General features: G+C 49.6%; 1 protein-coding gene across 1 annotated transcript in view; it reads right to left on the reverse strand.

The window, feature by feature from the left end:
- The window catches only part of RPTOR (regulatory associated protein of MTOR complex 1), a 428,490-nt gene that overhangs the window by 66,340 nt on the left and 347,964 nt on the right, over window positions 1–14,186 (reverse strand). Inside the window, exons 14-16 of the mRNA XM_007959595.1 lie at window positions 4,954–5,028; window positions 1,217–1,282; window positions 379–570 (exon numbers count right to left, since the gene is read on the reverse strand). Of these exons, the coding sequence (XP_007957786.1) occupies window positions 379–570; window positions 1,217–1,282; window positions 4,954–5,028 (333 nt within the window). The remainder of the gene's footprint in view (window positions 1–378; window positions 571–1,216; window positions 1,283–4,953; window positions 5,029–14,186) is intronic.

Here is a 14,186-nt window from a genome sequence, read left to right on the forward strand (position 1 = left end):
CCAGTGGGCCAGCTGGATGGGCGGCAGGTGCTCCTGGCACGTGAGGGGTAAGGAGAGTGGACAGAGAGCTGACAGGTAGTGCTCAGGGGCACCCGGTGAGCGGTGAGCACGCTTAGGGGCGCCCGGTGGGCAGTGAGCTCAGGTATGTGTGACCTCTGACTCCTGAGACACTATCAGGGACCCCTGCTTGGAGCCTCCACTGAGCACGTGCATTAACTCTTGGTTAAGCGGACGATGGGGGCCGGTTGGCTCTGCTCTTGTTATTCCCATGGAGGTGGTAATGCAGCAGCTTGCCTGCATGTGCGGGATGCCATGATCCTTCCGTGAGAATGTCTGGGGAACACCACAGGCCTCTAGGCTGCCGTGGGTCAGGCTCACCTCAGGGATGGGGTCTGAGAGGAGGCTGCAGAGTTTCTCATGTGCACTGTCCCGAACGCCGCACCACCTCGCCGAGTCGAAGTTCTGCCAGATACGCCCCAGGCAGATGGCCACCCACTGGCGCAGAAGGGGGTGTGGGTCATTGAGCTGCTCCAGGCAGATGGCGATCAGGTTTCCCTGAAGGCAAGCTTCCTGCAAGAGGCAACAGACAAGCGGCCCCGCTGACCAAGGGCCAGGACCACAGCTGCCACTGCCCCTCGGGGAACCCTTGCTGGACTGCGGCACAGGGCCCGCCCGGGCTTCCCACTGTACAAACTGCTGATTCACACCTTCCCTGCAAAGATCCCTGGGTGGTGTAAATGGCTTGCACTTGGCTGGTGACCAGAAGGTTGGTGGTTCAAACCTACCCAGAGACACTGTGGAAGAAAGGCCTGGCCGTCGGCTTCTCTAGAGATTAGCCCAGAAAACCCGACGGAGCAGTTCTATTCTGTTAACCTGTGGGGTCTGCTATGTCATAAATCAGCAACAGAAACAAAGTCAGCAACAAGGCCGCCCTGCAAATTCCAGGCTCAGTGAGGGTCCAGACCCCACTGAGCACGGTGCTGCTGCTTGGCATCACGGTGCTGGGTGCTCCTGCCAGCCCTGTTTTCTGTTGTCTGCTTACCACACACTGAGAACAAAACTTCCCTTGGATCTCCAAGTACCTAAGCTTGGGGCTGCCCTGACTGCAAGCAAGCTTTGGAACAGCAGGCGAAGAGTGCGGGCGCCTGGGAGCTGCCCCCGCTTTGTGGCATCAGAGAAAGGGTTCGGGCGCCTGGGGGTAGCTGCTGACACTCACCTGCCCTGTGTTGTAGCTGTTGACGATCACAGCCAAGATGAAGGCCGTCATGGTCCGATGCTCAGCCTGCAAGAACACACGGCCCATAGTTCTGCATCTTCCCGTGGAAGAGACAGACCATTCCCAGAGTATGACAAAGTTCTCCTTATGGACCTTTCTTAAGTGTGACACACAGTTAAAGTACCGAGAACCGGCTTCATCGCCCTCTTTTGATTTCAGTCTACAAAAGAGAAGGGTCTTCTTGGAAAGAGCCTGGGCTTCAGGCTGGACTCTCAGGTGAAGAGCCTGCTCCTCACCGGCTAGTCTGATGGTAAAAACAAAACCAAACTCAATGCCGTGGAGTCAGATCTGACTCATAGCGGCCCCTCCTTGGGTTTCCGAGGTGGTATCACTACAGAAGTAGATTGCCCAACCTTCCTTCTGAGGAGTGACTGGTGGGTTTGAACAGCCAGCCTTCTGGTTAGCAGTCAAGTGGCTTAGGCACTATGCCACCAGAGCTCCCACTCTGATGGTTTGTTGTTGTTGTTATGTGCCATGGAGTCAGACCCGACTCACAGCGACCCCTCCTTGGGTTTCCGAGGCAGTATCAGTAAGGAAGTAGATTGCCCCACCTTCCTTCTACTCTGATGGTAGGACTCGTGAACTCAGCATTCTGACCTAGCTTTGTTTTTCCGCTCTTGCGTTGGAGTCACCCATTCCCAGGCTTCCCTTTCCTCTGTGCCTGTGTCCGGAAACCAGACAGCTCATCTTTAACCCTTCAGTGGGGCCTATGCTTTTGCACGCGCATTGCTGCATCCCCTCAGATTGATGTGGGATCTCAGAGGCCTTGATGCGGGCTCTCGGAGGCCTTGATGACGCTCATGGGGTAACCCCTTGAGCTAAGGATGGCGCCTTTTCTGACGTGTCAACATGTTTGCCAGTTTCTTCACTCACCCTTGCTTCCTGTATCTGACTTGTTCCTCTGGGTTGAATTCCTCCCCTTCATCCTGCAAAGTGCAATCCTTATGGCTATGCTCTGTGGGGTCAGAGAGCCATGCTGCCAGTCTGCCAGGACAACTTTACTTCGCCCTCGTTCTTGAGTCAGAATCCAGTGCGGTGTAGAATTCCAGGCTGACAGTCACTTTCCTACTGTACTTTGAAGGGCTCTCACTGCCTCTAGTTGTCTGTTGTTGCTGGTAAGAAGTCTGCTGTCTAATTGTTACTTAAACCCCCAAAACCCACTGCCATTGAGTCGATTCCAACTCATGGTGATCCCCATTGGGTTTCCAAGGCTGTAAATCTTTTTGGAAGTAGATTGCCTGATCTTCCTCCTGTGCAGCAGCTGGTGGGTTTGAACCACAGACCTTCTGGTTAGCAGCCAAATGCCTTACCTACCATGCCACGAGAGCTCTTTACCTATTACTGACTCCTTTGAAAACGATTTTTCTGAGTAATTTTAGGACTGTTCTTTGATATTCTCTACTTTCATTATAATGTGTCTCTTTGTGGGTAGGTTTTTATTTAACCTTCAGATGTACTGAGATTTTGAAAGTTGGAAAGTCACTCTTTCTTCAAATGTGGCCAGTTCTAAGTCACTGTCTCTTCAAATGCTGTCCCTCTCCACTCTCTCGTCTGTAACTCCCATTACTGTGGCAAACCTTCCCGTCGTCCCGTCCCCGCCTCTCTTTAGATCTCTGCTCTGGCTTCTCTCCAGGTGACATTTTTGCACAGTCTCTTTATCACTGTCTCTATTCTACTGTTTAACTTCCTCCACTGAGTTCTTCAACACTGACTATTTCTCCCAAGACAGGGACTATTCTTTTCTTTCTCAAATTTACCCATTTATTAAAAACTCTTTCACCTATTTTATAATTTTTGGAAATAGGTAAAAAAAAAAAATAACAGATTATACTGTTTTCTTATAACAGGCACAAAGCATTTCTCAAAAAAGTGCAGTGATTTATTATTTGATGGAACAAAGCAATTTGCTGTGACCCTTTATTTTGAATGTATTTTGATGGATTTTAGTCTCTTTCATATAACCCATTAGTTTCAGTTCTTAGGAGCCAACTCTAGCTGTTGGATCTGCCTGTTACCTTCCAGGAGGCCCACTGGTCGTGGACCGGTAGGCAGGGATGAAGGAGCTCTGGTGATGCAGTGTTTAAGTGCTCGGCTGTGGGCTGAAAGGCTGGTGGTTTGAACCCACCGAGCAGCTCTGTGGGAGGAAGGCCTGTGACTTGCTCCCATACAGATGACAGCGTAGGGAACCCTACAGGGTAGTTCCACTCTGTCACGCGGGGTTGTCATGAGTCAGAATTGAATGGCTGGTACCTGACGGCCACCATGGGCAAGGCTGGGGTCGGGGTGAGTCCTGTGCCCTGGACGGTGCGGCTGCTTCACTCTCTCCTGGACTTGCTTCTCAGGATCCCAGGGGGTTTCCAGGACTCTGGACCAATTTTCAGGTCACTCTCTGGACTTCCAACTCTCACACACGGCAGCACCCAGCATGGGACCCTCGGGACCACCAGGACATCGGCACTGCTCACGGCAGCTCCCTCTCCTTGTGCTCTTCATTTTCTGGCATCTGTGTCTGTGGCTAAGGTGGACTCTTCTCACTGGCTCAGCCTGCCTGTCTGCTGCATTGCCAGTGTGTGTGGCTGAGGTGGGCTGCCCTCGCCAGCTCAGCTCCCTTTCGAATTTGGCCTGCATTCTGACTCACCCTGAGCAACAGGGCAGTGAGGATTTCCTGGACTGACATGCAGTGCCTCACCGTGACTGCTTGGGATGTTTACAGACATCATGTCAGGGAAGCACGTAAGTACTGGTCCCCTCTTATTCCCTACGTAACAGACCTGTTTACACAATTTTATTTTGAAAACCAACTAAAGGGTAGAATCCTCTAGAGGTGGCAACCAAGGCCACCCAAGGTGAAGTGAAGGACTGTTACACTTGCTGAATGGGCTGGTACATTAACGTCCGTTATTAAGAATTATTCTGCACTTCTGCTCCGCTCTCATTACTATGCCAGAAGCTAGAAGTGGGAACAATGGCCTTAATTATAAAACAATTATAGAAATATACCATAAAGGCTAGTCACAAACTAGTAGACCTTAAACAGTCAGATACAATCAGATATGTTGACAACTGAAGCCATCACCCATCTGTCTCCTGTCTCCCTCCGGGACTCACAAGGATCTTCGGAGGAACACGAATGATGGGTTGACGGACGGAAAAGCCCTCGCTAATCTCCTCCAGAGGACAGCCTGCTAGGACAGCAGCTTTACCCCACTGCAAAGATGTGCCCGAGAAAAGACTGACACGCACCAAACCAAACCAACCCACATGCTGCACGAGGCACCTCTTACGGAGACGAGCAGGGGCTGCAGGGATGATACGTGACCACGGCTAACGCACATGTCAGCTGGCAAGCACAGCAGCGCTGGCTGACAGGATGTGAGTACGCACCGGCTTCGCTGTGTTTACTTCGTAAACCCATAGTGCAGGACATCACCCACAGCCGTGTGCACTACGGACTAGGAAGCAAACACAACGAAGCCCGTGGAGACCTGCTCATCAGGCGACCCAGCCCTGCCCCAGCTTGCCAGCTCCCGTTCGGGCCCCTTTGGGCCCTGAGGAGCGAGGGGTGAGAAGAGCCCTGGAAGCCCTCGTGAAGCGGCATCCCAACAGTGGGACACGGCAGCAAAGATAAACAACACCAGTCTCGAGCCACCTGGAGAGAAACAGCATGTTGTCCTCACCGGCATGTAGGGGTCTGCTAAGACCGACAGGAAGTACTTGTGCCCGTTGTCCTTCACGAGGTCGGCTTGGCATGACTGCAAAGGGAGACAGAGAGGACGCGTGAGTGCAGCACCTGGTGATGTGTGAACGAGTGTGGCTCCCTCACTTCTCCTCTCAGGCCCAACTTCCGCTCGGGGGTGTGGGGCTGACACACATTTTCCTTGGCTGTGGGGGAAAGGCTGGGGTCTCAGTGACACATGAGAAACTGCACCCATGGCTACTTGCCCCTACCTGGCCCACCTGTCCACCGTGGCCCTCCCATGGCTATGCCCCTCTCCACCTGCTTTCCTGGCCAGGAAGTTGCTGGCGCTGAAGCCCCTGGGCTTCCTTGGGCCGGCCCTACAGGAGCCATCTCAGGGTTTTGTCTGGAATGATGGGCACACACACCGCATCTGGAGGCCCACCGCAGCCCCTGCCCAGCCCTGCTCCACAGCATGGGGGCGTCTCCACAGGGCTTCCCGAGCCACCTGCAGCGTGCCAGGTGCAGCAGCCGGGGTCGGGCGGGGAGTGCTTGGGGTGCAGGGTAGTCAGGGTCGTCCTTTCCAGCAGTGTGTGGGAGACACTGCTCATTGTATGGGGGCTGACACTCGAACTGAGAGGCTCTGCCTGCTGACTTCCCTGCAAGGGGCTAGGAGAGACCTTCAGTCAGCAGCCCAGCCACTGTGGTACTGAGACCCTGGGCAGGTAAGACAAGCCCAAGCCACACACAGTGAAGTCCCTTAAACCATGCCAGAGGGTGGCTGCTCGTTCTGAATTTGTAGCACCTAAGTCGTGTCTGAATCACAACTGCACCACGCCTCCCACTGGAGCCTGTGGTTAGTGCACATGGGAACATCTGCTCTGACGAGAGGCTGTGAAGACAAGGGTACGCGCATGGTGACCACAGCTTTCCGTCTGCCTGCCTGCATTTCCAGGTGTCAGCAGGAGTCAATTATATGTTGGTTGGTACAGATGGCTGGCGTGTCAGGGCTAAGTGGAAGGCTGCAGGTTTGAGCCCACCCAGAGGTGTCCTGGAAGGAAGCGCTGACAGTCTACCTCAGAACCCTCAGCCCCTGAAAACCCAAGCACAGCGCTCCTCGCCGACACACAGGCTTGCCGGGAGTCCCCTCCCTGCCCGTGTGGGAGCTGCCGGGCCCCACCTCACCCTGCACACTGACGATCTCGGCCCCCAACCTCACGTTAAAAGAGCACGGAGGCCAACCCCCATCGTAGGAAGAGGAAACAAGAGCTCTGAGCGCCAGAGGTGACGCGCCCTGCACAGCCCAGCCTCAGTGGAGAGGTGTGGAGAGACGGGCACAGAGGAGGGCCTGCCCGACAACCCCCCACAGCAGCACTTCGCACGCCTTGGGCTCATTGTTCTGCTCTGTTTTGTTTTCTCCTGGATCGAGTTGTCGGAATGACATATTCAGGCCAGAGTGAAGACATGAAGAAAGGAAAACACGTGACTATGAATGTTTTTCCTGAACAGGCTCCAGCACCCCCAACACACCCCCTGAAAACAACTCTGACTGGGCGCTAGTGCTGTTGACCACAGTCCCCTGTGCTGGGGCCTGGGAGGAAACACAGTTGTGAATGGGAAGGGGAGGGGGAGAAACGCACACCAGGAGAGGAAGGAGCGGAGCACATTTGCTCCAGCAACCGCAGGCGTGGTTGGCAAGCAAGGTGGCAATGGAGCCAGGACTGGGATGGATGCCTGGCTCAGGCCTGAGTTTCTGCAGCAAAAGGCTTGCACGGTGAGGCAGCCTTGCCCCGAGTTCTGGGAGGGCCCCACTTACACTCCCTTCCAGACAGGATGTAAGGGTTATTTATGGGCAAATAGGAAACACAAAATGAACAATGACTAGCAGACCACTGAGGGTGACGCACACGCATTTCCAAGGAGGGAGCAGAACACAAGGGTGAGCTTTTGCAGGACCATTAACGAGTGCTAAATACCACCAGGGGCTCCACCAGAAGGCAGAGGCAGAACTCTGCTGGGAAGTTTATAAACCCAGTTTTACCAACAGTCTGGGGCCATAAAACTGGTGGAGCCTGGGAACATAACATCAAAGTAGGGACTTGTGTTATTGGCCACAAGAGCTCACTGTTCTTCACAAATCCAGCCAAATATATGTTTTCCATTTTCCAACAAACGGCATATTGTTGGAAATCTTTCCAAGCCTTCTAGCTGTTCTCATGTCAGATGTCCCAGTGTCAAGGGTAAACTTCCAGAAGCAGAGTACACATATTGCCAGATCCGGGGTTGAAGTGAAACCTGCAGAGGTCATGAAACGCCTCAGGTTTTCAATCCGCTTTTTCATAAACATTCCGAAAGCTGTGATACAAAAGTTCAAAAGTCAAAATGCCGTCAGATTGAGATTGGGCAGACTTCCCACCCTGTTCCTGCCCACCAGCCATAGCCATTTCCTTGTTGTGTGTTGTTGAGTCATCCCTTGCTGTTGCTGTGTTGTCCGACTCACAGGGACCACACAGGGCAGAGCAGAATCACTTCCTTGTTGTGTGTTGTTGAGTCATCGCGCGCTGTTGCCGTGTTGTCTGACTCACAGGGACCACACAGGGCAGAGCAGAATCGCCCTGTAGGGTTTCCCGGGCTGCAGTCTTTAGGGGCCGATTTCCAGGTCTTTTCTCCTGTGGAGTCACTGATGGGTTTGAACCACTGACCTTCCAGTCATCAACCAAACACATCACCACTGCACCACCAGGACTCCTTATCATGTCACTCATTTTTCTATGCTTCCCTACGTAAACATAAGTTAATGTAGACAGTCTTACCACTCTTTTCTTAAAGGGCCCTGCATCTACAGCTCTGCGCTTTCCTCTTCTTCATGTAGCAGCACGCCCATCCTAGAAGTCATTCTGTATCAGGGAGCCTCTCTCCACTCTTTAGAGCACCCGCAAGCAAAGTGACGACAGGGCCTGATGGGAGAGATGCTGCCATCTGTTCAGCCAGTCCCTGTGGGTGGGGCCTCTGAGTGGCCTTTTCTACTACAGACAACACTGCAGTGACTACACGTCCCGTGGGTCATTCATACTTGTGCAGGTGAAGCTGTTGGACCAATTTGCAGTGGCCCAGGTGCTAGCTGGCAGGGTCAAGGCCCTGGCTACTCTGTGCTTTCACAGCAGAGCAGGAACGTCGGGCACCTGGTTAGCCGAGGAGTGGGAGGGGCTTCCACGCCGCTCTGCTGGGTAGCCGATGCTCAGGAACAGAGGTGCACTTGCCGCAGACGGAGGGGCCTCTGGCCTTTGCTTTTCCGTGAACTGCTGGTTCACGTTTGGCCATTTCTCTGCTGGCTGCTGGAACCTGCACCAATGCTGGAGGGGGTCCCAGCTCGGACTGCCCAGCACTGGGGACAGCCGGAGGCTGGGTCTTGGTTTCCCCACAGGGCAACCCTGCCTGGAAGCAGCCACCTCCTGTAACCAGGATGCTGGCCAAAGGCAGCCAGCAGGCATATAGCTGTGCTTATCCCACAATAAGATTACGTAGGGACTCACATGACTGGCACAGCCTGGCAGCCCCAGTCCGTGTGACTGTCAGGTCTGTATGCATGTGCCCTTCATATTGCCACCCTGTTGTTCTGGCGTTTTTACAACCCGTAACTGTTGCTGTCGAGTCGATACTGATTCAGAGACCCTATGTAGCCACTGAAAATTGGGTTTTTAAAAAATTCAACTTCCAGTTGTTCACCGCTAGTATATATGAAGGGCAGAAGGCTTTTTGGAGGGCCAGGACTGGTAGGGGATGGCCGAAAACGGGAGTGCAGCATTTTGGAACAGCGAAGGAAGACAAATTCGTCTGTCAGTTGTCCTGTGGTGGCTTGTGTGTTGCTGTGAGGCTGGAGGCTATGCCACCAGTATTTCAAGTGCCAACAGTGTTACCCATGGTGGACATGTTTCAGCAGAGCTTCCAGACTGTGACACACTTGGAAGAAGGAAGAGGTCATCCACTTCTCAAAGAATTGGCCAGTGAAAACCTTATGAAGAGTGGTGAAACACTGCTTGACATAGTACTAAAAAATAACCCTGAAACATTTCTGGTATAGTGCCAGAAGATGACACCCTCAGGTCGGAAGGCACTCAAAATATGACTAGGAAAGAGTTGCCGCCTCAGAACAGAGCTGACCATAATGATGTGGATGGAGTAAAGCTTTCAGGACCTCCTTTTGCTGATGTGGTATGACTCAAGATAAGAAGGATTAGCTGCAAACATCTATTAATAATCAGAACATGGAATATACGAAATAATTATCTACGAAAATTGGAAGTTGTCAAAAATGAAATGGAACACATAAAGATTGATATCCTAGGCATTAGTGAGCTGAAATGGATTGCCCATTTTGAATCAGACAACCATATAATTTATTATGCTGGGAATGACAAATCGAAGAGGCATAGTGTGGCATTCATTGTCACAAAGACTGTTTTAAGATCTATCCTGAAGTACAGTGCTGTCGGTGATAGGATAATATCCATATGCCTATGAGGAAGACCAGTTAATATCACTATTATTCAAATTTACACACCAACTACCAAAGCCACAGATGAGGAAAATGAAGATTTTTACCAGCCTCTGCAGTCTGAAATTGACCAAATATGTAATCAAGATGTATGTGCTGATTGTCACGGGTGACTGGCATGCACAAGTTGGAAACAAAGAAGAATCACTGGTAACTGGAAAATATGGCCTTGGTGATAGAAATGACGGAGATTGCATGATAGAATTTTGCTGGACCAACGACTTATTCATTCCAAATACCTTTTTTCAACAACACAAATGAGAGCTATACATGTGGGCTTCACCAGACTGAGTCCACAGGAATCAAACTGACTCCATCTGTGGCAAAAGGCAATGGAGAAGCTCAATATCTCCAGCCACAACAAGGCCAGGAGCTGATTGTGGAACTGACCATCAACTATTCATATGCGAGTTCAAGTTGAAGCTGAAGACAATTAAAAGAAGTCCGCGAGAGCCAAAATAAGACCTTGATTATATCCTACCTGAATTTAGAGACCATCTAAAGAATAGATTTGATGCATTGAATACCAATGACCAAAAACCAGAAGAACTGTGGGATGACATCAAGAACATCATCCATGAAGAAAGTAAGAAGTCATTAAAAAGACAGGAAAGGAAGAAAAGACCAAAGTGGATGTCAGAGGAGACTCTGAAACTTGCCCTCAAACAGAGAGTAGCTAAAGCAAATGGAAGAATTGACAGGATAAAAGAACTGAAAGGAAGATTTCAAAGAGCAGCTCGAGAAGACAAAGTCAATTATTATGATGAAATGCGCCAAGAGTTGGAGTTAGAATACCAAAAAGGAAGAACACGCTCGACATTCCTCAAGCTGAAAGAACTGAGGGAAAAAATTAAGCCTTGAATTGCAGTATTGAAAGATTCCATGGGCAAAATATTGAATGATGCAGGAAGCATCAAAACAAGATAGAGGGAATACACAGAGTCACTGTGCCAAAAAGAACAGGTTGATCTTCATCCACCTCAGGAGGTGGCATACGATCAAGAACCAATAGTACTGAAGGAAGAAGTCGAAGCTGCACTAAAAGAATTGGTGAAAAACAAGGCTCCAGGAATTGATGGAATACCCACTGAGATGTTTTGACAAATGGATGTCCTGCTGGAGGCACTCACTCGGTTATGCCAAGAGATTTGGAAGACAGCTACCTGGCCAACTGACTGGAAGAGATCCATATCTGTACCCATTCAAAAGAAAGGTGATCCCACAGAATGTGGAAATTATCAAACAATATCATTAACATCGCTCACAAGTAGGACCTTACTAAAGATAATTCAAAAACAGTTGCAGCAGTATATTGACAGAGAACTTCCAGAAATGCAAGCTGGATTCAGAAGGGGACGTTGAGCAAGGGATATCATAGGTGATGTCAGATGGATCTTGGCTCAAAGAAAAGAATATCAGAAAGATGTTTACTTGTGTTTTATTGACTACGCAAAGGCATTCGACTGTGTGGATCATAACAAATTATGAATAACATTGAGAAGAATAGGAATTCCAGAACACTTAATTGTGTTCATGAGGAACTGGTACCTAGACCAGGAGGCTGTCATTTGAACAGAACAAGGGGACACTGCATGGTTTAAAATCAGGAAGGGAGTGCATCAGGGTTGTATCCTTTTCCCATACTTATTCAATCTGTGTGCTGAGCAAATAATCTAAGAAGCTGGATTATACGAAGAAGAACGTGGCATCAGGATTGGAGGAAGGCTTATGAACAATCTGTGATACACAGATGACATAACTTTGGTTGCTGAAAGTGAAGATGACTTGGAGCACTTACTGATGAAAATTGAAGACTACAGTCTGCAGTATGGATTACACCTCAATATAAAGAAAACAAAAACCCTCACAACTGGACCAATAAGCAGCATCACGATAGATAAAGACTGAAGTTGTCAAAGACTTCATATTACTTGGTTCTACAGTCAACACCAATGGAAGCAGCAGTCATGACATCAAAAGAAGTATAGCACTGGGCAAATCTGCTGCAAAGGACCTCTTTCAAGTGCTAAAGGGCAAAGATAACTCCTTGAAGGCTAGGATGTGCCTGACCAAGCCATGGTATTTTCAATTGCCTCATATGAATGTGAGAGCTGGACAATGAATAAAGAAGATCGAAGAAGAGTTGACGCTTTTGAGTTGTGTTGGCAAAGAATGCTGAAAGTGCTGTGGACTGCTAAAGGAACTAACAAACCTGACCTGGAGGAAGTGCAGCCGGAATGCTCCTTGGAAGTGAGCATGGCCACACTTTGTCTCACCTGCTTTGGTCGTGTTGTCAGAAGGGACCATTCTCCAGAGAAGGATGTCATGCTGGTAAAGTGGAGGGTCAATAAAAGGGAAGGTCCTCAACGAGATGGATTGACATGGTGGCTACAGCAATGGGCTCAGGTATAGTAAGGATAATGAGACTGGCACAGGACCAGTGTTTAATTCTGCTGTATGTCAGGTCACTATGAGTCGGAGATGACTCGACAGCACATAACAACAAGTATATATGAATAGCATTGATTTCTGTAGACTGATCTTGTAACTTGCAACCTCATTAAACTCACTTATTAGTTCTGGTAGCCTCTCCCCATCCCCCAGATTCAATCATATTTCCTACACAGACAATTAGGTTGCTTGAAAGTAAAGGCAGCTGTAAGCCTCCCTGTCAATCCGGATGCCTTCTTTCCAGGCCTCCCCGCACTGCCGGGACGCTGAAGCACAATGATGAACAGGAAGTGTGAGTGCCGATGTCTGCTCCTGTTGCTTTTCACCACTGAGAGTGATGTTGGCAGAATTAGTGACAGGAGCCACCTGTCCCGGAGTGTTCTTTGTGGGAATGTTTGCAGCGGCAAAGTCCATTTTTAAACAGATACAGTGCCCTGTAGGCTATTTCTTCTCCAGTGAGTACTTTGCATCTTTCGAGGAATTTGTCCACTTCATCACAGTTGTTAAATTTGCTGGCATCACGCCATCTCTAACATTCACTTATGTACAGCTCATGTCTCGAAGAGCCTTCAGTGATGTCCCCTCTCTCATCCCCGACACCAGAACCTGTGTCTTCTATTTTTCATGATCAGTCATGGTAGCGGCTGATCACTTTATTGATCTTCTCAAAGAGCCGGCTTCTGGTTGAATAGAGCCTCTCATGTCCTTCTCTTTTCCCAGGCAGTGCTTTCTGCCAGGACTTTCAGTACTTGCTTCCTCCCACTTACTCTAGCTTTAGTCTGCTTTGCTGTAAATGGTTTCTCAAGGTTGAAGCAGGGGTTATCGACTGGAGATCGTCTCCTTTCTGGTGCACTTGGCGCTGCCAGCTCCCCTCCCAGCCCTGCTGAGCTGTGACCCACAGTTAGCTTTGCTGTCTTTTTGTTTTCATTCAGTTCAAGAGACTTTTTATTTCCCCACACTCCTCTGTGACCCCGGGGATTATTTAGAAGTGTTTAATTCCCAAGTGTTTGGAGATTTTCCTGGTACCTTTCCGGCACTGATTTTAATTGTGTAGTGGTCACAGGGCACCCTCTGCCGGGATATGGTCTACCTTGGTAGACAGTCCATGACACACGAAAAGAATGGGTGTTCTGTTGCCACTGGGCGGACTGATCTGTAAGTGCCAATTAGGCCCACTCGGTGGACAGTGTTGTTCTAGTCTCGTCTCTCCTTACTGATTTTCTGTCGACTTGTTCTGTTAATTACCAAGAAAGGGGTACTGCGCTCTCCTGCTATAACTGTGGCCCTGTCTCCTCTCCTCACTGTCCCATCAGGTTCTGTATGACGTATTCTGAGGGCCTACCGTCAGGGGAATGAGCATTTGAGACTGTCATGTTCTCCTGGTGAACTGACCCCTTGGTCATTACGGAATGACCTTCGTTTTCTCTAGTAAGTCTCTGCTCTGTCCGACATGATTACAGGCACCCAGGGTCTCTTTCTATCAGTGAGACCATGCTACAATCTTTCTCTGTCCTTTCACTTTTAACTGATTTGTGATTCTATGCAAAGTGCATTTCTTGCAGAAGCAAGGAGGAGGAGTTGGTTTCTCCTGTTTTATCCAATCTGACGATCTCTGCCTTTTAATTGGGGCAGTTAGACCTTTCGGTCAATGTGATCACTGACACAGCTAGGTTTAAATCGATCACTTTCTTGGTTTTAGTCCCATCTAGTCTTTGTTCTCCTTCTCCTCCTGCCCTCTTTCTGTGTTACCTGTATATGTTTTTATGATCTCATGTTATTTCATGAATTGCCTTATTAGCCATAACCCTTTGCTTTGCTATTTTAGTGGGAGCTTTAGGGCAATGGACGGCACCTTGAACTATCACAGTTTCCCTCCAGGCCATGTTACTGCAGAATGCATGATGTTCAAGAAGCTTGCAGTAGAGCTGCTTCAACTTTCCTTCTCCAGGCTCTTTGTCATCACCCTCCAGTCTGTTTCACACACGAGATCCACTGCACACGCCACTATTACTGATTTCTGTTAAACAATCAGTAGTCTTCTCAGGAAATATAAACAGAAGAACGTCACATGTTACCCTGCACCACCCATTTCTGGTGCTCCTCATTCCTTTGGGTACCCTGGTCTTCCTCTCTGACAGACGCTCCTGCCTAGAGAACGCTCACGTTTCCTGCAGTCTCGATCCAGTGGTGAGCGCGGAGAACGCTCACGTTTCCTGCAGTCTCGATCC

This window comes from Orycteropus afer, unplaced genomic scaffold (genome assembly GCF_000298275.1).
Source record: "Orycteropus afer afer isolate SDZICR_OR568_19922 unplaced genomic scaffold, OryAfe1.0 scaffold00018, whole genome shotgun sequence".
Lineage (NCBI taxonomy): Eukaryota > Metazoa > Chordata > Mammalia > Tubulidentata > Orycteropodidae > Orycteropus > Orycteropus afer.